General features: G+C 45.6%; 1 protein-coding gene across 2 annotated transcripts in view; it reads right to left on the bottom strand.

The window, feature by feature from the left end:
• Positions 1-388: 388 nt before the first annotated feature.
• The window catches only part of CORO1C (coronin 1C), a 76968-nt gene continuing 49678 nt past the window's right edge, over positions 389-27678 (bottom strand). For both annotated transcript variants that reach the window (XM_040250943.1, XM_040250944.1), the window contains exons 4-11: positions 14604-14733; positions 10805-10986; positions 8956-9075; positions 7976-8080; positions 6460-6605; positions 4216-4273; positions 3869-4114; positions 389-2787 (exon numbers count right to left, since the gene is read on the bottom strand). In XM_040250943.1, coding sequence (XP_040106877.1) covers positions 2668-2787; positions 3869-4114; positions 4216-4273; positions 6460-6605; positions 7976-8080; positions 8956-9075; positions 10805-10986; positions 14604-14733 — 1107 coding nt within the window. In that variant the 3' untranslated portion in view covers positions 389-2667. The remainder of the gene's footprint in view (positions 2788-3868; positions 4115-4215; positions 4274-6459; positions 6606-7975; positions 8081-8955; positions 9076-10804; positions 10987-14603; positions 14734-27678) is intronic.

Below are 27678 nucleotides of genomic sequence, written 5' to 3'. Positions count from 1 at the left end.
CCAAGGGTACTGGGCTTCTACAATAAAGAGATGCTTTTCTAAGCCCTGATTCCCAGGGAATCAGCTTGTCACAGGAACTGTGGTGGCTGTGCAGAGGGCTCCTTGGGTGACCAGACACAGCTTATATTTCCCCTGAACTCTCGTCCCTCCTTCACAATAAGGGGCTCAGCAAGACTAGGCAGTCTGCCCCAGATCCACCCCTGGGGAAGGCTGGAGATGGGTTCTGAACATCACTCCACCTCCAGAGCCAGGGGGCCCACTCATACATGCCCCATACTTACCCTCTGAGAAAGGCAGGGAGGTTCCACTGAGCCAGAGACACTGTGTCAGGCAGCAAGGCACTCGCTGCCTCAAAGACAGCGGACATGTGAAATAAACACGGACACTATTTTGTAATCAATTTTTTTTCTTTTATCTTTTAAAATGGAAGCAAGTGTTTCAACAGAATACGATGGCTGCTCTATAAGAGCCGATCTAGGAGTAATTCACTGGGTCTTCTCTCGGATAGCTCGGATTTAAAAAAAGAAAAAAGACAAAACAAGAAAAATAACCCACAGAGCATCAAACACCAACTCTGAGCCTGGTGGGGAATCCGTTCATTAAATAAGCCATAAGCTACACACTCAGGTCAGAATAACCGGCTCCTGCCTCCTTGTCTCTCCAAACCATATTCCCGACGGTGTTTCACCACCAACAACAATTTTGCTCACTTAATTAATTGGGTATCAGAACCTTAGAACATTTCTGAATCTTAATAATGAAGGTCTTCAGCAATTGTGTTGATAAAGAAACACATACAAGCTTGAATATAAACCACTGTAATTATTGTTTTCTTTATGTCTCATTATCCACTTGAGTATTTAAAGCACACACGTACACACAAAACCACACCAAACATTCAAATACCCTGAAACTGTGGAGACAGCAATCCCAGGGTTGGCTAAGAACATGGTACCTTTTCTACGTGAACACATGGACAGCTTGGACACGTGTCCCACCCCACCGACGCCACACTCTGCTTCAGCCTGGTCCCCTGCTCACAAACTATTCCAGCCAGTCTCGGCCCGGCCCCACACCGGCAGGCACACACCCAAGCGTCCCCACCGTGGTCCCAAAGGCATGGCACGATTCCTATTCCATCACTCAGCTCTTCTAAAAGGGCTCCTTACACCTTTTTTTTTCTCAGGCATGTGCTCTGAGAAAATGGAAATGGAGAGGGGTTCTGCTAACCCAGGAGCGGGGCAGGCCTGGAAGCTCAATTTCTGGCCCGGGACTAGGCAGCCTCTGGGTTTGGACCCAGCTGTGGAGCCGCTGCAGGGGGCGCGGTGAGTTTGTGTAGAGGGCGCACAGGGACAAACGACACCATCAAAGCTACAGCAGATGTCTGCTTCCTTCTTGGCCCTTCTCAGTCTCGGTATTCAACAGCACCCTCTGGCCGCAGCTTATCAGAATGCAGTTAGGACCGAAACGCAAGAGGAGGGGAGCCCTGAGAGGGAGAGCTACTTGCAGAAGAAGGGAGAAAGGACGGGCAGCAGCTGCAGGGATGCTGGCTGGGGGTGGAGGTGGGAAGCTGCCCAGCGCAGGACAGGCGGGAAGGCAGAGGATCACGCAGGGCGACACGTGGGGCGAACACTCTCCCCGGGTTCCCTGGTCTGTGTCCTGTCTAACCTTGGGTAAGCTGCTGAAATTGACAAGAAGAAACACTCCACAGCATGTGTGGCTCCTTGTCCTGGACACCCTTGTCAAGTATTGACCAAAACCTGAAATATGACATCAAAAGGGATGAAGGCAATAGATTCTAGGTGTGTAACAAAACCGCAGAAACACATGCTAGTTTAGGTTAGATTATAATCATCTGAAGCACAGGATAACCAAGAAGCAAAATTCCATTCTGGTACAACCACCCAATTTTTAGAAAAGAGAAAGAAAATGATTCAATATGAGCCTTTTTTTTTTTTTTTGATCAGAAGACTCAATGGGAGGGGAAGGGTGGGAATACAAATCCACGTGATTTTTCAAGTCTTCCTTTTGTACAGTCATTAAGATGACCAGGTTTGTGCTGCAGAGAAGTCAGCACCGTGTGGCTACGGCTCTGTTCTCAGATGAATGTTTATACAAAATAATATCTTATCTTCATTTAGTTTATAAACATACACAGTGCTGTCCCTTTCAAATTAAAGAAAAAAAAAAACCCACACACAAATACTGTAAAGTAGCAAAATATAAAGAAATAAAAAGCTACTTTTGGTTTTGGCAACATTAAAAAAAAAAAGGAAATACAAAAAGCAATGTGGCATTGGTCCCTATTTGTAAAAAAAAAAAAAAGAAAGAAAGGAAAGAAAAGGTACTTGGGCAGGACACTGAATCAGAATTGGTTGGGTTTCTAAAATTCAGAATATCTGGGATTTTCAAAGTAGCGCTTTTGTCTTTTAGAAGTTCACAAGTCACATAACACTTAAAACATCAAAAAAAGTTTTCTGGTAAAAAGCTCAGCTTTTAAATCACATTTTGTTTCAGCAAATTTGGGAGACGAATTGAGTTCTTACTGGAACGTGGCCTGTCGCTGGTCGACAGATCTGAAATGGAATGTCTCCAAAGGCAGTGCCTCCCTTCGCCCTCCCAGGGACCACGCCTTCCTGCTCCCATCTCGGGGGGTGGGGTGGACCTTCAAGCTGCTATCTTCGCCATCTGCTGTTCTAACTTGGAAATACGCTCGTCTTGATTGCAGATTGTGTCTTTTATAGATTTGATCTCTTTTAAAATCTCATCCAACTTGGCTTCATTTTGCTAAGGAAACAAAAAAGGGGGGAGAGAAGAGGGTGACTAAGGCAGCGAAGTTCAGCACAGGTAGCACGTACGGGGCGCAAACAGGACGTTCTACTTGGAAGTAGCAGGTCGCAGGCTGGGCCTCATAGGAACGCAATGAGCGCCGGCTTATTCCCCTGACCCCACAAAAGAGCAACTGTGCAACACGACTCCTGGCCCCTCACCTGTGCACCTGCCTGGATGGACTCTTGGGATACAGTTAAGCTGTCGGAAGAAACTGACAGGGCAAGCCTGAAAGGCTGCCCCACATTCTAGACACCCGTCGCCCTCCTCAAGCAGGAACCCCCTCTCTGTGGCCAGGGCGAGGGTGGCCTTCCAGAGGCTGCGGAGCACCCATCAGCCCCTGCGGAAGGTCCTTCCTGGGAACTGCATCTCCTGCCCTGTGGCTCCTCTAAGAGCCTGAGCTTCACCTTCGTGGAGCTGATTCTTCAGGAGGAAACCCTGCTGTCTCCAAAGTCATGGTGCCTCAAGCAGCCTCCCCGGCCACAGCCTGAGGGCACCTGTCCTCTGCTTACCACTCCTCTCGTCATCAACAACACCCGGCCCTCCTGGCCCCCAGAACTCCCTTCCACAGCCTTCCGACGCCCCACCCCCACCCCTCCCTGGCTCGCCTCTGCCCTCCCCAGGGCCACACGGGTCTTCACTGCCAGCCTCTGCTCCCTGACATGACTCTTGCTAAGACACCCAGGGTCATCTCAGCCTCTAAGTCCCACTCACTCCAGATCCTTCCATCACTCGAACACCCAGCAACTGCTACACTCTGACCACTCCTTCCGTCCGGGACCTCCTTCCTTCCGGGACCTCCTCTCCCCAGCATCAGCAGCAGGCTGACCTCTATCCCAGTCATCATGAAAAAAAAGAACTAAAAGAATCAAACCCACAAATGCCATGTGGTCAAGGCAGTTCCCACAGACAGTGCCTGTTATCACAGCTGAGCCCTGCCTGTCCGGTGGGGACAGTACCCACAGATGCCCAGGGCTGGCAGGAGCTTCTGGGAGGACCAGGCCGGGCCAGCCCACCCCCCAGGCCCGGCGGGCCTTACCCCACTGGCTGCATCTGCGGTCTTCTTGGGGATGCTGATCAGGTCGCACTTCTTGTTCGCCGTGGGCTTGCTGTCCAGAATGTTCTTCTTGACCACCTTGAGGTCCCTGTTCTTCCCAGGGATGTACCCGTGCTTCAGGGAGATGAGGAGCGGATCGGCGTTCCTCCCCTCGAACCACTCTTCCGCCTCCAGGGCCGCCTCGGGCCCTGCCGTGTCAGGGTACAAGTCATCTTGGAAAAGGTCAGACTACAGGAGGCACAGACGAGAGACTCACAGGTGAGGAAGAAAGCTGTGGGATGCTTAAAGCTCTTTTTAAACACAGGTCACCCAGACAACTGGGCACTTACCTTTCTGGGGACAGTCATGATGATAGGCTCACACTTTCTCTCGTGAAGTTTGAAGAATCTTCAAAAGAGAGATAAAGGCAAAGTTGTATTAAGTGAAACAGGCCAAGTAACAGGCTTAGTAAGCTTTCTTGTACATGCTGCATTTGCCCATCGCCTCATCTGACGAATCCTGGTGAGCAGGGAGAATTCAGCGTTCCCAACCACAGAGGAGTTAGGGGAAGTGGGAGGAGCTACGCCGGGGAACGGCGGACAGGGCCGTGAACCAGGGGCAGAGGCCATACAGCTACGGTGACAGTCAAGTGCCACTTATAGGGGGCCGACGAGCTGTGGGGAAACGGTCAACATCACCAATGAGGAACCGCCTGTGAGGAAACCACCGAGGCAACAGCCAGGAGACAATGGACACCCACCACTCTGAGGGTCTCTGTGACCTGGATGCCAGGTCTTCCGCCAACATGAGGTGGCTGAACATTCATTAAGTATAAACAGGGTTTTTAAAAAGGAAATGAAAATAATCCTAGGAATTAAATGTTGGCATCTGAGCAAACCACATCAGGGGTAACACTCAAGAAAAATCTGGAATTATTCAGAGCGTGAGAAGAGTAGGAACACCAAGCCCCAAACCCGTGCAGTCAGCTCAGTGGTGGGAAGACGGGCCTGAGCTGGATGGCCAGCTCCACCCCCAGCCCGGGGCTTGTGGCCATCTCAGCCGGCTTGAGCTCCTCATTCATGAAGGGGGTACACTCGCACCCACCTCACAGTGTGGAAAGGAGACCTGGGCCATGTGGCTAACACAGTGCCCCACACGCAGCCAACACCCCAGCAACAGTAAACAAGAGGTGTCCTGACTGACCCACTTAAACGGTCGCTCCTCAGTATCCGCGGGGGACGGGTCCAGGACGCCCCAAAACACGGGAATCCATTGCTCTCAAGTCCTTTACACAAAATGGTGCAGTGCTTTACAGTCTAAATCATCCTAGAGGACTTATGACACCTAGGATGATGTAAATGCTAGGTAAACAGTTGTGAACACGGCGCAAATGCTAAGTAAATCGTGTCCCACATGCCGCAGATTCAAGTTTTGCTTTCTGAAACTCTGGAACTTTTTCCCCTCAGTATTTTCAACCCACAGATTCAGAACATGCAAATTCCAAGGGCTGACTATGGTATCTTCAACCTTTTAGATGACAGTAGCGTAAACCCGTTCCCAAATCCTGACTGTAATTTTAAAGTCCAGATTCAGCCTGTTTTGAACCATGTTTTGCCTCTGGCTGCCCTGTACAGCATGCCTGCCTCCCTGGCCAGGGACTGAACTCGTGGCTCCTGCAGTGGAAGCACAGAGTTTTAACCCCTGGGCCACCGGGGAAGTCCTTGAACCACATTTCGATTACTTTAAACCGCAATTTAGAAGTATTTGTGACAGCTTCATTATTCTAGCTATAGAGTTGAAGTATTAAAAAAAACAAAACCCTGCAGTGATTATATAAAAATGGGCTCATAAAAATTTCTTTTATTTTTACAGATGTATCAGTTATCTGTGTGGCCAGCTTAGCACACTTAGAAAAATGTCCATGTAAACGCAGTGTTATAAAGATGTGTGGCATGATCATATGCTTGATAATGTTGTACTAGTTATTTTGTTGTTTAAAATGGCCAGCAGTCGGTTAGTACTGAGGAAAAAGCCTGCCCCTTAGGAAAGTCACTAGCATCATGGGATATGCATTTTTAAAAACTCCACAGAGTAGTAGAGAGAGGCAGATGTTACACAACACAGATGAGCTTCCTAAGCCAACTAACCTAACGCCCGCTATGGATCTCTGCTTCTCTAGTTTCAGATCCATGGGGTCCATGAGCCGGTTAGGAACCTGGCAGGTCACCCCTCAGTTCCACCCTGGGGACAGGCTCCCTGGTTGCCTGCCAGGGGCACTGGCCGAGCTGCAGCCTGCAGACAGGAGACAAAGATGTCACTGAATCAGGGTGTGGGTCACCCCAGCGAAGCCACTGACTGCTGTGTTTCAAGTTTATAATCTGGAGGATGGGGAGGGCACAGTTGGAGTAAATGATTTTGAATGGTTCCTTCTTGCTCTCAAATCCCATGTTTCTAAGAAGGAAATGAGACACTAGTTCTACGATTCTACTGCGCACACACACAGGTAGAAAGACTGGGCACAGCAGAATCAGTAGCTCTCACACAACACGGACGGCGTAAGCCTTCTAAATGCTCTCCAAGACCAGTTCTTTTACCTGGCAATCTCACATTTGTTGACATCAAGTCCCCTCTTAGGCATGTAGCCCATCCCCCTCTGCGGCTCCTTGCTGCTGAACGTATTGAGGTAGTGGACATAAGGGGACTCGTCCGTGATCTCGAAGTAGCGGATACTGCTGTCGCCCTACGAGAAACAGGAGACGTGAGCCAAAACACTTGGTTTAGGTGGGGGTCTGACTCCTCCCTGAACTCAGCGCTGACTGGGACTCCGCTACAGTGCTGACCTTTTCCTCCCCTTACGAGGCTTGGCCTCAGATGGTTTCGCTTTCTGGCAGGACAAGCCCTCGCTCATGCAAGGCTTGCATGCCCTCCAAACGGCCTCTTCTTGAGGGCTCTGACTGTCCTGCGCTGCATCTGAGACCAAGGCAGTCGGGGAGGAAAGGTTCATCGCCCAAAGGAATGATTTTAACATTCCTTCATGGCACAGGGTCTGAGGGCACTAACACTAGACAACAGGAGAAGAAGTAAGATTTCCCTAGTGAAGAAACATTAGTTTCAGCGAGCACCCTTTAACTTCAGATTGGAATGCTATCTCACTGCAATCTGTCAGGTTCTGTGATCATTTTGCGTAGATGGTCCAGAGTTTTTTGAAGACCTGAGTACACTAGCCTGAGTATAAATAACTATCATGCAGTTACATGAAACTGAGAATGAAGGCAGTCCTGCCTGGCAGAGAGGAGAGAAGAGGTCTGTGGAAGAAGTGATAAAGAGCTGGGCAGTGCTCCACCCTCCTCTCCTTTCCCGTGATCTCCATCTGTTTCAATGACGTAACTATCTAAAGCAATGAAGACAAGCTAATCACACACTGCTTTCTACATACTCACAATAACTTTCCACCCAGTGCTAGTAACATCTGGCTGACGATGTGGTCTATGGATGCTGTTAACATCGCAAGTAGGACTTTCAAGGAAACAGACAAGATCTCAGTTTCTAAGTAACTGACCTATAAAAATGTCAAGCAGGTCTGCAGCTCACTCCATCAGTTGTGAACCAGAAGTAATAATAAGACACCCCCAGCTTCACCCAGCGAGGGACTATCTGACAGGTTTGGGGAAGGGAACACATCAACAGATTTATTTTTATTAATTCAATTAGTTCAACTACAAAAGTTCTTTATGATTACTGAACCTACAAAAAAAAAAAAAAGGGATGCTGAGGTCACCACTTTCTAAAATGATGTAACAGTAATGAAGATAAAGCTACCAACACTTAGTTAGGCAGAGATCATCAGGCAGCAGAAAGGGGTTCCGAGTTTCATGTGGGGTCTTCCTGTAATGACTGTCACCTTCTGACACTTGAGTTGGGCCACATAATCCAAGATCTGGCTCTTAACAGAACTCCAGCAGTGAGAACCCTCTGGAGAGTCTCGGAGGCCGTCAAAAGCTCGTATCTACAAAGTGCTCTATACAATTGCCCATCTACTAAAGCTCTGAAGGATAAACTTTTCTTCTTACAGGATTAAAATTAAGATTAAACAGGAAAATTACTGCTTACCTTGCCACATAAGTAAATGATACTAGTGTCGGGGTCGTAGAAAGGTAGCAAAACCCCATTGCTAGTGTCCATTTCATGAAGGGCAATTGGTTCCTCCATATTTTTCTGGAAGAAAAAGTATATATATACACACACATATATGTATACACACACAAACACACGTACATACACACACATTTAAAAAGATGAATTTTCATAAGATGGTACATTCTTTCATCTCTAAGTTAGCCATTTCCCTAAAATAATGAAAGTTTAAACAACACACATGTAATATTCATATGTGTAATTACCAGTAAGAATACTATATGAGGTCCAGCTCACTAAAGTATGTTGACTCTGACTGCATAATTAATGCACCCATCAGTGTGATCCCATGAGAGACAAGAGAGTCCTCCTCTTCTGTGACTACTTTCTTTTTAAAGTACTTTTTTCTTATTAAAAAAAAAGCTCATGTTCTTTAGAAAGTTAAAAGGTACAAGAAAAATACAAACTCATTGCATACGCCATAACCCCACGGTCCAGCGCGGGGCAACGACTGCTTTGGCCTACTTCCTGCAGCACACGAGCACACACAGAGTAGGGGCACACCCTACATGCAGTCCAGTACTTTCCCCACTTGTGCTGTCAGGAACATTTTCCCAAGCAGGACTACTTTGATTTAGACATTTGATCACGCTCTTTAGAAAACATCTTAACTAAGTTTAGAACTTACTTCCCAAGTCTGAGACAGTGGACTCTTCACGCATTCTTTCGAAAAACAACAGTAAACATGGACTCCTTGGGAGCATCAAGAATGCATTTTTAAAACACACTCAGCAGTAAGTCTCCAGTGAGGATGAGAACGTCACATCCAAATTAAGATGAGCGGGAGTTCAGCATGACATCAAGAACCCTACCATCTACTGACCTACCTCGAGGCGCGCTCAGAAAAGGAAAGGCTCGAGGCTGTGAAGGGGTGGCAGGGCCGCGACGGCACGTACCGGGTTCCAGAGAGCCAGCTGCCGCTCGCTCATGCGACTGAAGCCAGTGGTGAAGACATTGCCGTCAGCCAGGAAGATGGCTCTCATGGGTCGGGCTCCTTCATGTGCTTTCTCCTTCTCCTGGGTGAGAAAGCAAAGAGGCACTTTATACACAGGCAGACTGCAGGAAGGAAAAGTGAGGGAGAGTGGGGCCTCAGTGAACCCAGCTACACCCCACATGCCACTCACATCAAATGTGTGACTGTGTGTGCGCACCTGTGTGTGACATGCCCACGTCAGTGCTGACCACCTCCCCTCCCTGAAGGAGGAGGAAGCAGAGACACCGAGGGATCTGGCCGAGGCCCCTCGGCTGGAGAGCGAGCAAGCACGCCAGGCCTGGACTGAAAGGCCTCAGCCCTCCACCAGCCCCTGCCACCAACTCCAGTCCAGCCTCCGCAAAAACACGTGAAAGGGCTCTGCCAAACATTTGTTTCTCAAAAGTACGGTAATAACCTAAAGGTGGATATACGCTATGGCGTCCAGCAGTTTCATGGGACAGAAAGTCGAGTCTGGTTAACCCCTTTCTTGGCCTCATCTGTTCAGTGGGAGCCCACCAGCTCTGCCCTATGCAAGGTTCTAGTAGAGAAACCACACGCACAGGGCCTTGATAAGCACTGGCCACGCCTGTCGCCTGACTCATAAAAAGCAATGCTGGGCAAGAGCTACCTTCTCAGAGAAGGGCTGTGACCGGGCACAGCGTAGGGGAGAAGTGACTGAAGGCCTGCCTGTCCATCTTTGTCATAATGTGTGACTTTGCGGAGGCCCAGCTCAGAGGGCAGGACAAAGGAGGCTCTGCTGAGGGAAGAACGCTCAGTGTTATCAGGCCCTTTAACAACCAGCTGAGGAGCAGCGGAGGGAATCCACTGAGCTACCTGTGGCCCTAGGCCAGCATGCGGTTAAAACTCTGTGGGTTAGCTGATCTAGACTTGCCAAGTCTTTTTTTTAAGGGTGATATTGTATCATCAACTTAATTTTTCTTACTTATTATTTTTGGTCGTGCTGGGTCTCTTTTGTTGCGTGTGGGCTTTCCCTGCTTGTGGTGAGGGGAGGCTACTCTAGTTGTGCTGTGCAGGCTTCTCACTGCAGCGCTTCTCTTGTTGAGGAGCCCGGGCTCCTGGGTGCTCGGGCTTCAACACTGCGGTCTCAGGCTCTAGAGTACGGGCTCCACAGTTGTCGTGTATGGGCTTAGCTGACGCACAGCATGTGGCTCTTCCCAGATCCAGGATTGAGCCCATGTCTCCTGCACTGGCAGGTGGATTCTTCACCACTGAGCCACCAGGGAAGCCCCAGACTTGCAAATTCTTAAGCAAACTGATTTAAAAAAATTGTCTCTCTGTGAGAAAAGGTTGCCAACTGAGAGGGAGAAAGTGAAAAAAAGAAATTGAAGTTGCTCAGTTGTGTCCTACTCTTTGCGACCCCATGGACTGTAGCCTACCAGGCTCCTCCGTCCATGGAACTTTCCAGGCAAGAATACTGGAGTGGGTTGCCATTTCCTTCTCCAGGAGATCTTCCCGACCCAGGGATTGAACCCAGGTCTCCCACACTGCAGGCAGACGCTTTACCCTCTGAGCCACCAAGGAAGTCTTACCAGGAAGGCTTGGGTAAAAGCTGCATATGCACAGCTCTGAAGAGAAGGGCGACTGGGAGACAGAAGCCCGGACAAGCCTTTTCTGATTCACAGCTGGGTCTCTGTACACAGCAAGGGTCCACGGACTGGCAGCCCAGCCTCTCTGGTCTGTGTTAAAAAGCAAAAAGCTCTCACCCACTGGAGCACTATAAATACAGTAGCTGTTGCCCTAAGAATACTTACAGCAACAATCTCCTGTTTCCTCGGATCGATTACTCTCACTTTCTTGTCTTTGGAGGCTGTGCAGATCAGACTACCGTTCCGGTTCCAGCTGACATTGTAAATCATGTCTGAATGCATGTCGTCCAAGTTTATCAGGGCTTCCCCCGTCCCCACGTTCCAGATGATGATGGCATTATCACAGCCTGCAAGCAAGCAGAACCACACCCTCAGGGATGAGAAACGCCTGCACAACAACACATCTGTGAAAACCATAAGCACAGGGAGGAAAAATACACATATGCACTGAAATGAAGATGCTAATTATAAGAAGCCCCACTTGCCGGGAGTCAAAACCTGAAATGACCATAGAAAAAAGAGATTTGTGTAAAAGAAACATGGTAAAGGAAAAATACAGCTTGTTAAGTCTGGGTTCATGTGAAACAAACAAGAACACCAAGCAAACAAAAACAAAGAACTGCAAGAAAATAAAATCCTATTTTTTTCAAAACAGAGTTAACTGGGCTGGTGGACCCTGAGTGACTGTAAGTTTCCTTTTCTAGTAAAACATGCATCAGAACGAATATAGCTTCTTTCTTTTCCGGAGAAACTAAAAATAAAGGGTTTAAATGACGGTTTAGGAGGCTCAAGACAAAGACTGGGTAGGAGGTTACTGCAATCAATGGTGCTGTAAGACACGGTCTTGGACCAACGCATGTAAATTACAGTAAGTGAACGGAAATGCCCAGCCATCTGCTCATGGCAGATTTTTATCTTCAAAAAGGAAAGAAAAATAGGCCAAGACTGGCCTGGTTTGAGAAGCACAAACTGCCATTAAATAGGCACATAAATTCAGAACGTGATCCCCGAAGAGGCCACAGGTCAACTGAGCCACAGCCCCCCAGCTCATCAACCCATCTTCCCTCCATGGTCAGCCCCCAGTCCTCGAAGCCCCTTTAAAAAGGAGCACCACTTGCTGCTTCCAGGACATTAGCACAAGGAGGAAGCAACATAAAGGATGGACATCCTGAAGGCAAAACTCTTGTCAATAAGCCAATTCTGCAAACACTTAGAAAAATTAGCTACTGATAACCAGGACAGCTAAGTTACCTAAGGGTTCAGTCAGTTCAGTCACTCAGTCGTGTCCGACTCTTGGAGACCCCATGAATCACAGCACGCCAGGCCTCCCTGTCCATCACCAACTCCCAGAGTCTACCCAAACTCATGTCCATTGAGTCGGTGATGCCATCCAACCATCTCATCCTCTGTCGTTCCCTTCTCCCCCTGCCCTCAATCTTTCCCAGCATCAGGGTCTTTTCAAATGAGTCAGCTCTTCTCATCAGGTGGCCATAATACTGGAGTTTCAGCTTCAACATCAGTCCTTCCAATGAACATCCAGGACTGATCTCCTTTAGGATGGACTGGCTGGATCTCCTTGCAGTCCAAGGGACTCTCAAGAGTCTTCTCAAAAAAAAAAAAAAGAGTCTTCTCCAACACCACAGTTCGAAAGCATCAATTCTTTGATGCTCAGCTTTCTTTATAGTCCAACTCTCACATCCATACATGACTACTGGAAAAACCATAGCCTTGATTAGATGGACCTTTTTGACAAAGTAATGTCTCTGCTTTTTAATATGCTGTCTAGGTTGGTCATAATTTTCCTTCCAAGGAGTAAGCGTCTTTTAATTTCATGGCTGTAATCACCATCTGCGGTGATTTTGGAGCCCCCCAAAATAAAGTCAGCCACTGTTTTCACTGTTTCCCCATCTATTTGCCATGAAGTGATGGGAGCGGATGCCATGATCTTCGTTTTCTGAATGTTGAGCTTTAAGCCAACTTTTCACTCTCCTCTTTCACTTTCATCAAGAGGCTTTTTACCTCCTCTTCACTTTCTGCCATAACAGTGGTGTCATCTGCATATCTGAGGTTATTGATATTTCTCCCGGCAATCTTGATTCCAGCTGGTGCTTCCTCCAGCCCAGTGTTTCTCATGATGTACTCTGCATATAAGTTAAATAAGCAGGGTGACAATATACAGCCTTGACGCACTCCTTTTCCTATTTGGAACCAGTCTGTTGCTCCATGTCCAGTTCTAACTGTTGCTTCCTGACCTGCATACAGATTTCTCAAGAGGCAGGTCAGGTGGTCTGCTATTCCCATCTCTTTAGAAGCAGGAAATGGGTGAAAAAGCTGCACAACAGTATGAAGAGTTGGAACTAAATTCTGGGATGGAGACTTGACCCATCCTCTTCCTCCTTCATCACAGGCAAATAAGTAACTCCAGCCACTGTGGATGGATCATATAGTCTTAAAATATACACAGCGCTGCAATCAACTATTCTCCTCAGCTGTACAAGGGAGATTGGGCTTGGTCTGCCGATGATACCCTAGGTCTGACCTCGATGAGGCAGGCAGTAGGGTATTTTCCATGATGGAATTCCACCTTTGGAATTGTTCTTTCTCCTTATCAGACTGAGGTTCTGAGTAAAACACTGGAAGGGTTCCCAGTTATAGTCAATTGTGACTTAAAAAAACAGAATGTTTTTTTTTTTTTTAAGTAGTTCTTGGTTTCAGTAGGCACCAGGCATTAGATTTTTAAATTAACATACTATATTACAAATACCTTTCATTCCTAGTTAAAAACTGGACTTCTCCCCTCCTTTTTACTGGTAAAGTGAAAGACTTTAAAGTTCTACCACTAACATTAGCACTGCATTTTTAATAAGCCAATTTTTTTAAGGTATAGTTTGCATACAAGGCACTCATTTTAAGTATACATTGGTTAATTTTTGACAGACATATATACTCATCTAGCCACTATCACAGTCGAGATCTAGAACATTTCCATCACCCAACAAAGCTCCTTCCTGTCCTTTGTGTTGCTTCTATGATAGTAGATAAACGATCATATTTCTGAACAAAGAAAAAGATTTCTTTAAGATGAAACTTGGAAACTATACAAGTGGGAAAGCAGTAGGGAACAACTAGGACTCGGTCCCAAGATTCACGGCAGTGCTGTTTAACAGTGAAAAGGCAGAAACAACCTCATGTCTAAAAACAGAGGACTAACTAAATAAACAGAGGTATCCAGACAATGGACTATTAATGGAGTCATTAAAAATATTACACAGTATGTATGAAAAGGACCACAGTGTACCAGCAAGTGCAGCAGGTCATGTGAAAGAGTCTGAACCCTTCTTTGTGCGTAAAATCATTTATGCACACAGAAATATCTTCTGGAAACATCAAAATGGGGTAATAATGATGTTTCCTCTGGGTGATGGGGTTATAAGTGATTTTTATTTTCTCCTTTTTGTTTATATATCTTCTCTATAATATACATGGACTACAAGGAGAAACATGGAAGTATTTTTAAAAGGAAAGAACATATTAAGCTAACAAGATCACCCCAACATTGGCAGCAGTACCAGAGCTCCTGACTCCTACTTGGGCTCCTTCTACCACATCAGGAGTAACTACAACAGAGGGCGGTGGGAGCCCCAGCGGGAACGGTGACTGCTGAGATTCGCTAGCATCACAAAGTGCTAGACCCACTAAGTAAGTACGTGTCCGTTCCTGCTTCTAGACAAGAAGTCCACAGCTTCCACTGGATCTGCCCAAGTGGCCTTAACAGACACACACACACACACACACACACACACACACACACACGGGCGCACGTGGGTTGGGGGACACCTGAACCCCACCCTGGGTTCTTCTGATTTCACAGCTGCCAGCACAGTTGGAGCGTGTCTGTTGCTCCCCCGACACGGGGCTGTGGGGAGTGAGGGGGAGAGGAAAGCAGAGGCCGCTCAGCTCCTACCTGCGCTGAGAAGCACGTTGCGGGCCGTCGGGTGCCAGGCTACGATGCCAACCCTCTTTGAGTGGCCTTCTAAGATGACCACGGGCTCGGTCAGGGAAAGGGTGAGTCCGTTTTCTGGAATCTGCCATACCTGTTGGAAGAGGAAGAAAGGTGATCCACATGAAAGTGGTTGGCTTTTGTCATCACATTTACTGTGACCATCCTGTGGGAAGCCTCACTGTGCGTAAACAGAACGCACGGTGGTCTCCGGGTGAAAGGTAGAATGCGGTGAAACATGAATAGCTGTTTTTCAAATGGAGTAGGATAACAAAGAACAAAATATCCATAAGCTCTAAAAATGTTAGACCTCTCTGGCTTTTACTTACTATTAGTGGAGATTTTATTTTATATTCACTGTTAAGTTAAAAACTCTCCAGTTAGAACCATACCAAAAAATTGAAAGAAAAATAAAAAATGACTGAAGCAAGCACCCACAAAAAGAAGCACTGGGGTGAAAACCCCTAGGTAAGCCCATGGTCTTGAGGGGAGAGCAAACTCTATCCACCAGAGGTTCTTGGGCAGCAGCATAGTTTTTCAAGCATCATATTTTCTATAATTTTACATTGGGAAAATAAAAAGATACCTAATAGTTTTGTAACACATACTGAAGAAATGTTCTTACAAAAGAAAAACCTTAATTGGACTTCATCAAAATTAAAAACTTTTGTGTTTCAAAGGATACTGTCAAGAAAGGGACAAGACAACCCACAGAATGAGAGAAAATAATTTGTGTCATATATCTGAAAAACGACTTTTTCTAGACCATATAAAGAACGCAATAAGAAAAGAAAAATAATCCCATTTTTTTAAACAAGCAAGAAATCTAGATATTTCTTCAAGGAAAATACACAAATGGCAAAAAAGCACATGAAGAGCTGTTCAACATTATCAGCCACCAGGGAAACACAAATCAAAACCACAATAACATATCACTTCATACCCACTAGAAGTTTGTGATTAAAAAGACAGATACCAACAAGTATTGGGGAGGATGTAGAGAATTCAGAGCCCTGATACACTGCTGGCTAGAATGAAAAATAGTGTAGCCGCTTTGGGCAACAGTTTAGAAATTCATCAAAAGATCAAGCACAAAGTCACTCTATGATCCAGCAATTCCACTTCTAGGTATCTACCCAAGAGAAAGGAAAATACATGTTTTGCACCATACACCTATTATTATTCATCACAGCCAAACGGCGGAAACAACCCAAATGTCCAGCAACTGACAAATGAATACAAGAAATGTGAAACAAAAAGGAATATATGACCAAAGAAAGGATGAAGTTCTGACACACTGAGCTTCCCTGTGAGTTCAGTGGTAAAGAATTCGCCTGTCAATGCAGGTTTGGTCCCTGGGTGGGGAAGAGTCCCTGGACAGAGGAACCTGCCAGGATTCAGTCCATGGGACTGCAGAGTCGGACACAGCTGAGCATGCCTGCACTGACAGAGGCTACAGTGTGGAGGAAGCTTGCCAGTGTTAGGTTAAGTAAAAGACGCCAGTGATGACAGCCCACATATCGTAGGATTCATGCATATGAGACGTCCAGAAAGGAAAATCTGCAGAGGCAGAAAGTACACTAGTGGTTGCTTAGTGCTGGGGGGGTGTGTGTGCGTGTGCAACAGCTCAGAACATGGGGTTTCTTTCTGAGGTGGTGAAAACATTCTAAAATTGTCTGTGGTGATAAGTGGCACATATCTGTGAATATACTAAAGACCACTGAATTGTACGCTTTAAATGGGTGAGCTATATGTAAATTAAATCTCAATAAAGCTGTTAAAACCAGATATTAAATAACATTTAAACTTTTGAAAAGATTAAAGATTAAAACAATTATTTTCTTCTGTATGCAGATTAAGTAAATCTTCTACCATAAAAGAGTTTATGCAACTAGTTCGTAACAAATTTAGAACTTGCCAGTGGAAAAAATCATGCTCAACAGTGGAACAAGTGAGAAACAGAATTTTCCTTTGTTGGGGATTTTTAAGGAGGAGACAAACAACTGTCTGTTTTCAATTGCTTAGTGGAGGCAGAGTCTGGATTAGGAGTGGTTAAGGTTCAGCTCAGTTCTGTTGTCCTGCAAAGAATCAGAACAAAAAGGGTGCCAGTCTAAGGACTGTAGGAAAGTCGTGAATTATGGGATTATTCATAAACCTGACTTCTGAGGGCTTAAGAAAACCACCTAATTTCCCCTGAATGCTCCACCATTCAGCGGGTTTTAAGGCAGATGTGAACCAGCATGGGAAGGCAAGGAGGACCGACCTTGCTCCTTCCCACCCATCACCCAGACCAGGCTTCTCTCCTCCGAGCAGAACAGACTCTGGCCTGTGGCCCCCTCTCTTGGAGTGTGGGTGTCTGCTACCCTCTACTTTTACCTGTTTGCTTTCCCCTGTTTTTATTCAAGGGTTTATGATCAGTAAAATAGCTCCACATTGAACTTGGCTATTTGAAAGTAAAGCAGGACAGAAATTTTGAACAGAAAACAAGTACTGATTTAATCAAAGCACGAAGTCGGCAGAGAAACAATTAGGAAGTGTGACTTCAATGACTCAACAGGAAATGCATTTTGCAAAATGAATTCTGACCAGGCTTGGGACAGAAAGCATGTAATTCCACATGCTGTCTCCAGGTGGCACTGTGACCACGGGCTGCCGGGTTTTCCCACAAGGATCGTAAAACCTTCAGTGCCTGACTGACCCCGATTAAATAGTGCATTTTCTAAATCCCTAATGAGGCGTGGAGTGATGGGTGGCTTTGGATATAATCAGCATTTCCTGTCTTAAACATGAGAGCTCATAACGGGACTTCATCTCTTCTTTCTCAAATTTCTTCCTCCATTTTTTCTTTGGATGGCAAGGAGATTTTAGTGATGGAGCATAATATTATATACTTTTTAAAATGAGGAAATTCTTTGTCCCTTCTTTATCTAACTTTTGGCAGACCCATGGTTCCATCAACAAGGCTTATGCATTTCACGCAGACACCTAACCCATCACACTACCTCAGTCTCTCACTCAAGAGCACTTTCCTTGAACAGCCACCATAACACAGGCCCATTACCAGGCAACGAGGAGGAGGACAACGAAACTTAGATCTTGCTCTCAAGAGGTTTATAGTCTTGACAAAGCAGAGTGGTCAGCCTATGAGACCGAAAGTCAAAGACAGCAAAGTCAAGCAGAAAGCTGGAGCATGGGCTCAGGAGCCAAACAGATCTTGCTTCCACTCCAGCCCAGGCCTCTTACGCTGATGGTCAAAGGGCTCCGCACAGGGAAGAGTCAGACTTCATTTAGTGCCGTGAGAAAGTCCTGGAACAGTGCCTGACACACAGTCAGTGCCCCCAGTACAGTGCAGGGGTGAGGAATATCCTAATTCTTCTACATATCAGCTGTATGACCTTAGGGACATCCACCTAACCTATTTGGACCTCAAGCTTCCTCGCCTATAAAATGGGAATAATAAGGAATTTGCTCTCACTGGGGTTGTCCGGAGACCAATGCAACAACATGAATCTAAAGCCCTCAGAACAATGCCTGGCCTAAGGCTCTGGGTGTTAGCTGTAGTTATTACTTCTCTTTTTCACTAGGAAACCAGAGTCTACATTACCAACGCGACACAGGTGTAAGCTACGTGGAGTGAAATTAAGTGTCATGAGGTTGCCTTCCTGCCACCTGAGTCTGGTACATCCAGGAAGGTTCCCTGAGGAGACACCTCTAAGGATGAATAGGAGTTAGGTGACAGGCGGAAGCAGGAAAGAAGGAAGGGGAGACGGAAGGAAGGAAATCAAGGATCTAGTTTTAAAAGAAAACAGCTGTAGAGAGCAATTTTCTAAAGAGTAGATGCTCCAAAGAGGCTGGCTGAGGGGCTGGGAGACAGCAGAGTAAGCAGACAACCCTGGCAGGAGAGTCCAGCAGGAGGGGACAGTGACTGTGCGGGGAAGCTCCGGTGTGAGTAGACGCAGGCAGCAGCCCTCCAGCATCTGCAGGGAGGAAGGTGGACTCGGGAAAGGCCTGGCACACCTACAGGTCCTTCCACACGAAGTGGACACAGCCCTGCGTGGTGCCCGCTGAGCTGGTTCACAGGCCCGCTGGCACGTGGCTCTCTGCCCTTTGCTGGGCTCCCTGCAGTTTGGACTGGAGAGGTCGCAGGAGTCCCATTCAGTCTACGTTTAGTTTTCCTGCGCACGACCTGGGATGCAGCCTGGTGTGGATGCTGGCCAAGATGTCAGAGACCAGGTCTCCGCCAGAGCTGGGACGCTAACTGGCCACATCAGCATGAAAAAGGGGCTTCACTTCCGGGAGCCTCAATTTCCTTGTTCGATTCAAGGGACAGCAGCAGCTCTGCCCTCTCAGGGTAACTGGAAAGGTCAACACGTCGAAACATTCTGCACCCCTAAGCACCACCCAAAGGTGAACTACTGCAAACGGAGTGACCTTTGACTAAACTGTCACCTCTCTTGGGCCTGGGTTTCCTGAGTGGTAAAATGGGACACACTCCTGCCTCACTGTGCTGTTAACAGTGATTAAATATAATCACCACATGAAGGCTTAAAACAGTGCCTGGCAAAGAAAAAGGATCTATGTTCATGATTATTTTTCTTGTTGGAGCTGTGACCCCTATGACCCCAATACGTAATTTTAAGTCTGAACAGCAGGATTCTTGGCAATGAAATTAATTTGTCTTCAAATTAATTCAGCCCTGTACCTAACTGCCTAATTTATGTCCAAGCTATCACATGTGTGAAAGCTCTAGTTCATGCCAGGCCAATCAGCACAAAGAAGATCAGCTCTCACCCCCAGGCTGGTCCGCTAGCTGCTCTGTGCTCTGTGGCCTCGGCAAGGACTCTGATACCACTCGCTCTTCCAGACACATACTCGGGGAGCAGCGAGGAAGAGAGGCCTCAGACACCCTCTGCTGAACCCTCTGCAGCCTGGCAACCACTACAAGCTATCCCCTCACCTCTTGGCTTTTTTCTTATTTTTTAAAATAATACTGTGTATTCCTGGCATTTTCTGTGTGGATGATACATTACTAAGGCAATGTTTTATCTTGTTTCGTTTTGAAAGAAAGGGGGAAAAAAATGCCATCAGTCTTTAGGGCTTCCAGATGAAAAAGTGAATCAGTGGGTGAAAAGCCAACATGGTTCTGGAAAAAAACAACTTTAAGCCCCTGTTCAGGAATGACTGTATCTCTGGGCTCCTTTTCCCACGTGAATTTCTGAATATGAAAAAAGAGAGGTCCAGAGAACAGTTCTAACAGGAAAAAAGTGAGGAAAATTAAGAAAAGTGGATTTCTCTCAAAGCAGTCATTTTAAAGTGTATCTGTTTGACGGTTTTATCTCTCAAACACAGTGCAAATTTAAAGCAAACAGAAAATGTTTCCAGACCCCACTTCCCTGCTTTAATTACCCGTCGTGAACTTGCTACCGGGCCAGCTACTGCAGTTATGGCCACAAAAAGGAGGATTCCCCACAAAGGCCGCGTTTTTTAAACGCAGAAGAAATCAACTCCGAAGGCAGAATGAAGGAAAGCGCTGATCTGAAGGGACAGGGAGAGGCTGAGACTGCAGCCGCTGCAGAGCAGCAACCCCCCCCCCGCAGCCGCAGAAGCCGTCGTCCAACCACCCCCGTGGGCAGGACACCCCTCACAAACCATGACACTGAGAACAACGCTGGTCTTGAGAAAATCAAGAACTGAGAGTGGGGTTCCAATGTGCCAAGGAATAGCCACTTGGCCAACGGCCCAGATGCAATCTGGGCAGAATAGAAATAACAAGTCCTGCTGAATGACTGAGAGGGGTTGGACCCTGGGGAATGTGCTCTCATCACCAACCACGTCACTTCCGTCTTTATTTCAAGGCAAAGCCCACAATAGGAAAATTTACAACGGACGCAAAACTGGCTAAACTAGGGAGCTGATCACTGTTGATGTCCACAGGAGCGTTAAGACTGATTCGGGAAAAGGGAACAGGGGCCATTCAAGCCTTATCTGGGACCATCAGAACCTCCAGGTGAGGCCAAGTAAGAGTGCTCCTCCTGCAGGAACATCCCTTCTCCCAGACTCTGGAAGAGCCAACCAGGTGGCCCCACTGTCTGGAGAGCTGGTCTTTTGCATCTGTGTTTGCAGATAAGGGACAGTGTTGAATCGACACCATTCACTAAACCTACCTTGGTTGCTATTTGTATTATATAAGGTGTTGTTATTTTCTTGGAGCTAAAATTTTCCCAAATAAAATACTCAACAACTGCAATCTTTCCAACTCTCTGTGAGGAGATTTTGTTAGAGAAAAGAACTCACAGTATCAAAACATCTGGAAAACCTAGGAGCAGAGTATAGTTTCCCGGAGCAGGGTTTATATCATTGCTATTTGCTTGTACAAAACATCACTTCAAGAAGCAGCACACCAGGAGGTGTACACCTGGAGGTCCAGTGGTTAAGACTGCCCGCTGCCACTGCAGGGAACACGGCGTCGATCCCTGGTCAGAGAGCTAAGACCCCACACCACATGCCAAGTGGAGTGGCCAAAACATGAGAAGACAAGAACGAGCAGCACATCAAGGGCAAACTAGGCCTGTGAAATTTACCTTCAGGTGGCTTCAGGAAGCCATCTCTAAATGATGAAGGGATGTACCATAGGGCTGGCATTCCTTCTCTAAAACTGCAATCAACACTAGCATCACTGTCACAGAATCAATGCTCACACAAAGAATTAACCACCACTTAAATGCAGAGGACATCATAGAATTATACCATAAATACAAAAAAGGAGTTTTTAAAACTAATTTAATCATTTACTGTTCACTTGGTAAACTGGTTTTGTTGTATTTTTTTCTACTGAATTATCTGCTGAAGATAGTCTTACTGCCATGAATCCACTGTAAGTATACATCAAAACTCACTATAAGAAAAATAACTCATTACATATTTATACTTTCCTTGACCCTCTCAATTGGCGTATTTGTGTGTTTATTTATTTAATTTAGTTTTTGAAACAAGTAAGGTAGCTAAGGCTGAGAGCATAGGTAAATATATATACGTGGCCTGGGACTTTCTCAGCATCTTTTCTCTACAAGAGCTGGGCCCTGATAGTATTTGCAGCTCCTGGGCTATCACCAGGAGGAAACTAGAGCCAACTTCTCTTCTTCTTTTTTTAATTAATAAAAGCTGCTGTTTGAAATTATTTGATCTAGTGTATGGTGTTATCTTCAGAACAAGTGGAAAATGAGGTATTAAGAAGCAGGTGGGGTAGAAGATCAAATACTTCTTAAAAACTTTTTTTTCAACTGCTGAATTATTAAAGCATTTTGTAATTAGCCCAATAATATCAAATGATTTGAAGCAAATTAAGCGATTAAAATACCAGCCCCATACTTAAGGGACTAAAAAAAAGCTGGAGGAAGATTTATCCCAAATTTACAGAATGCTCACTCTGGCAAAACAAATAAAAGGGCAACACAGGAGGATTCTGGGAAGACGGTGGTGTCAGCGGCAGATCTCCCCAAGTCCCTGCAGAAAAACACAGAGCACTCAGATGACAAAACAAAACACAGGGACCACATTTACAGAAAACAAGGCGACAACCCAGATTCAAGCGGGTGGAGGAAAATCACCAACAGCCACACGACCCGTGTGCTGTCGGCCTCTGTGTGAAAAACACATGGGGCAGCAACGGGGCCCCCGCAGACCTGAGCAGAGCAGGCCATTACGAGACCACAAAGGAAACAGGAGGGGCTCTGCCTTCCCCAACAGTGGACGAGAACAGGGGCCTGAAACAGCAAAGGTCTGAAGGAGCTGAGAAAGGTAGACCCCAATATTCTAGAAGCCAGACAGAGAGGACTCCCTTCTGAGACAGGCCCACACTGAGAGGCAATTCCAAGAAATGGAAGCAAAGCTGGGCAGGACCGAAGTAAGATGGACAAAGGAATCAGAAAGGTCAAATTAAAAGCAGGTCAGGAAATACACAGCAAGCCACGGTGTTTCTCAGCACTACCTGAAAGCGACAGAAGAGGGCGCTCTGCAAAGTTTGAATAGCTTTATAAAGCAAGCCAGCTTTCAAAAGCTTTGGAAAAACTAAATTCACATAAAAATAAGAGAGAGCAAAAATAAATAAATAAATAAAGTCTCCAAAACTACTACAAGAAAAAAGAGAATAAGGTACAGAATAGTACCCCGACAGACAATACAGAACACTAACAAGATCCGCGCCAAAAAACGATTTAAATACTATCACACACGCTTCAAAAGACATTATTAAGAGAACAAGACAGGAAACGTTATAAGTCTGAACTTGAAAAATTCAAGAACAAGGTGGTGGAAATCAAGAAAAAATTAGATCTCAAAGTAAAAGTACTTTAGAAACAAAGGCTAACAAAGAAACTAAGAGCAAACAGACACAAATAACAACCCCAAAGAAATAAAAGGTAAAAAGCAGAAAAATTTTAGCCTACAAGAAATGAGTAAGAGGGATGTCTCTGGTATGCCCATGCAGGGGGCCAAAGCCCGCAGACCCCAGTGTGGCTGACGTGTGCAGGGCTTGCCGTGTGCGTGCACCTGAGGGGCTCCTGAGCCACCCGCTGCCACCAGGTCCAGTGACCCTGGGATGGAACCCTCGGAGGATCTGAATCTCTCCACTCCTCTTGTAGGCATCCGGGTTCCTGACCACACCTTTCAGGCCCGACTCAGCCCAGGCATTTGGGGGACCACTTGCTTTCACCAGCGCCAACGTCAGCCCTCAGGCCAGCTCTCTGAATGTCGAGGAATTTCAAGGCCTCTGGCCTTGTCTGTCCCTGGTGATTGACTGGAGACCAACTGGGGACAACCAGAGCCCTGAGGTTGACTAGGCTCAACTGTGGTCGACTTGCCTGTGCCCGGAAAGTCTGGCATCCTTTGCCCGGTTGTGCCCTGGGGAGTATTGGGCCATCCTCCAGCAGTATGGGCTGCTCCCCTCACATGGATCCTGCCTGTGAAACTCTGGGGACGGAGGTCTGGGGACTGCTGCTGGACACTGTTGTGTCCGACTGCTGGTGGCTGGCAAGGGCTCTTTGCAGAGGCTGCTGAGGCTGCAGTGTTATTGGTCTGACCTTTTAAGGCAAAGTTTCTTTCTGAACACGATAGATAGACCAGGCCTCTGAAGCTGCTGGTTAAGCCTCACACCTGGTTGGGGAGGGGATATTTATTTATCTGTAATTTCATATATCAGTCACAAGCTGAAGAGAAGTTTTATGAACATTCCTAGGATGGCCTTGTTCTCATAAGTTTCTTCTTGTTTTGATTTCTGAAAAATAAATAACAGATTTGGAATCTAATGAGAGCCTCTTCTCTGGTGGACAGTGGCATTTCAGGTCCAAATCAGCTAACACCATCAGTTGGTGCTTTTTAAAAAAGTCTCAAGTGACCAAAGGCACGAGTCTGTGCTCCTCAAGCTGGGGCGAAGTTAGGATATAAACTGTAGACCCAAACACTGCTTCCACTGAACCAGGGGCTGGTTCTGTGCTGTAACTGCCTGGTGGAGAGTCATCATTATGTTTTAATGGCAGCAAGTAATAAGCTCTTGGTGGGGCAGGGGCGTGGTGTGTTTGGGTCCAAATGAAAGAATAATGAAAAATAAACCTCTACTGTCTTTTTCAGCCTTTTTTTTCTAATTTATTCAGAATATAAATTGTAATGAATTATACCTACAACACCTTTATTTAAATCCAATGTCTACTCAGCAGCGTTTCTCTTTATCCAAATGTATATACCAAGTGTTAAACATAATTACTGTTGGGCATTTGAACTTTGTGTTTTCTTTAATAGACAGGAGTGCTATTAAACATCTTTGTAAATGCTAAAAAAAGAAGAAGAAGAAAGGTTTGGAGATAAACCGATAAATATCAAAGCTAGATAGATAATATCAAACATCAAAGAAAGACGATAAAGCACTTGGATAACAGGAGTCCCTGAAGGAAAAAACCAAAGCAAAAGAACAAACTTTGAAGACTTCTAAGTCAAGAAAACTTTCCTGGAGGGAAGAAAAAAAAAAAACAGAAGACCTGAAGCTACACTGAGAGAGCACATCACATACTCAGAAACACCAACTCAGAATAACCGAAACTAGTCTAGCAAAATTTACTACATTTTAAGAAAAAAACAAAAATCTTATGAACATCTAGGCAAAAAGAACATACTCTATAAGGAAAAGAAAATTACACCATCATCTGGTTTTTTATAGCAACACTTTATGCCAAAATAAGATATTTAAATACTCAAGGAAATGCTGCGAGCCAAGGATTTTATATCCAGAAAAATTTACCTTCAAGTATAAAGGTCAGAAAACGAAGATCATGGCACCTGGTCCCATCACTTCATGGGAAATAGATGGTGAAACAGTGGAAACAGTGTCAGACTTTATTTTGGGGGCTCCAAAATCACTGCAGATGGTGACTGCAGCCATGAAATTAAAAGACGCTTACTCCTTGGAAGGAAGGTTATGACCAACCTAGATAGTACATTTAAAAGCAGAGACATTACTTTGCCTACTAAGGTCCGTCTAGTCAAGGCTATGGTTTTTTTCAGTGGTCATGTATGGATGTGAGAGTTGGACTGTGAAGAAAGCTGAGTGCCAAAGAATTGATGCTTTTGAACTGTGGTGTTAGAGAAGACTTTTGAGAGTCCCTTGGACTGCAAGGAGATCCAACCAGTCCATCCTAAAGGAGATCAGTCTTGGGTGTTCATTGGAAAGACTGATGCTAAAGCTGAAACTCCAATATTTTGGCCACCTCATGCGAAGAGTTGACTCGCTAGAAAAGACCCTGATGCTGGGAGGGACTGGGGGCAGGAGAAGGGGATGACCGAGGATGAGATGGCTGGATGGCATCACTGACTGGATGGACATGAGTTTGAGTGACCTCCGGGAATTGGTGGACAGGGAGGCCTGCTGTGCTGCGATTCATGGGGTCGCAAAGAGTCGGACACGACTGAGTGACTGAACTGAACTGATAAAGGTCACAACAAGCTGCTGTCAATATAGAAGAGCTTAGAGCACGTGTTCCCACGAGCCTTTTCTAGTTGACTCCGTCCCGTGGAACTGCTCCTCAGTATGGATCCAGCCCATCCCAGCAGGGAGCCCTTCAGGTTGGTTTCCAGAGAACTGGGGTCCACAATCTACCAGAGGAGGAGTGTCAGATGATCTAAATGACTTTTCTTTAAACTGCTTTCAGCAATCAGGACAGTGGTGACACTATTGGTATTTTTAGTGTTAGACTACTGTATGTATACCGTGAAACAGCAAATGAGATAAATTAGAATATTTTAATTCATCTTGACTCCCTGAAAACCAGGATTCTGGGTGTGAAAGAAAGGAGACAGAGATGTATTATTAAAGAAGTCAGATAAAAACTCTATAGTCCTGACTTTGAACTAGAAAGATTAAAACTAAGTCACAAGGTATCATATCTTTAAATATATATGTATATTCTGAACAAATTTACCACACGGTCTTATGAACAATGATCAACACAGTAACAATGAGCATCCCTAAGCACCCAGACGGTGACCGAGAAATTCCATTTTCCATTCAAAGAAACCAGAGCTTCTGAGAGAAAGGCCGATTCGAGGTGTGGGGCTAGAGATGTCCAGGATGGGCCTTGGACACTTCGACATACCAAAGAGTAAGGAAGCAATAGAAACAAGCAGGGTCATGTCAAAAGGACTCGGGAACTGCAGACAGGTTCCCATTAGCAAAGACTGAATGAGCTGAGCTTGAAAGAAGAACTGTAATGGATCAAAACCTGTGAAATAAGTTCAAATCCATAAGTTCCATATGAAATGAAAGGGGAAGAAAACCTCCAAAGGAAAAACTAGTTGGTCACCTTCTGAGGAAGACTGAGAACCAATTCATTATCTTGAAAACTTGGTAAATAAAAGGAAAGAATCAAATGTTTACCCTGCTTTCCTGTATGAAGTGTACTCCTGAGTAACTAAATAGATAAGAGGGAGGACTAGCTTACAACTTTTACCAGCTGAAAACTGAAAACAACTGATATCCAGTAACTATGCAAATTTTAAAAAAGAGAAAAAACAAAAAACAGGCATCTTGAGACCTCATGCCTTGAGGGAAACCAGAGCTGGAGCTCTAGGCTTGTCAAAGGGCTGGAATCTAAATCTAATCACACTCCAGGATGCAGCTGCCAACTTGCAGAGAATCTGAAGGACAGAGAAGCAGGTTGAACTGGACCATGAGGGTGCAATCAGCAGAATCTAGACTGCTGGAAGCTTCAGGTCGAAGGTCAGGCGTCTCCAACAAGGAAAGGATGGAGGAGGATCTCCTCCTGTAGACTAGGAAAGACTTAAAAGACCTATCAAGCTCTTAAAACTTGGAAGACTGAGCTCCAGCATCATCCAGAGATGCATGTTTACATGATTAAAACCACAAAGAGAGGCAAGGAGGTGAATTTACTGGTTACGTGTGGAGGGAGGGGTGGCTCAGGATGGGGGTGGGCACAGGAAGAGTCTGAGAGGGCTGGGAGAACCCCACTTCTTGACCTGGGTGGTGGCCACAGGATGTTCACTCTGTCATAAATCTCTCAATTCACTTTTTCACTTAACTGTTTAGCGTGTTTTATAACACAAAGGTGGTTTGTTTGTTTGTTTTTTAAAGGGTAACATGACCAATAATGCTGGAGATGAGGAGAGATGGGTCAAACACCCTTCTCTAAGAAAGGTTAAGGTTTCTTAGATTAAGATTTGGCATTGGGTCGGAACACTGTTCCTCTACCTTAGCAAAATGTATCTGCAGCCATTCAAATGATCAGTTTAGCAAGGCATGTTAAATGGAACAATTCCTTTTAATAGCAGCATATTTCTTTAATATGCTTTGGCTGCCAAAATCATGAGATCACAGGAGGAATTATCCTCAGCCAAAAGTCCATGAGAAAAACTGGTAAATGTTTAAATGGCACAGTTCAGGAATTAGTTTGTGTTTATGTAAAATAATTATAATTAACAAAGCCTTCCAAACAATGTTTCTAGGTCTGGTTCAGTGCACAGAAACCCAAGAGGGAGC

Source organism: Oryx dammah, unplaced genomic scaffold, assembly GCF_014754425.2.
Source record: "Oryx dammah isolate SB20612 unplaced genomic scaffold, SCBI_Odam_1.1 HiC_scaffold_12, whole genome shotgun sequence".
Lineage (NCBI taxonomy): Eukaryota > Metazoa > Chordata > Mammalia > Artiodactyla > Bovidae > Oryx > Oryx dammah.
The sequence above is the reverse complement of the archived record's forward strand: the minus strand, read 5'-3'. Positions and strand labels throughout refer to the sequence as shown.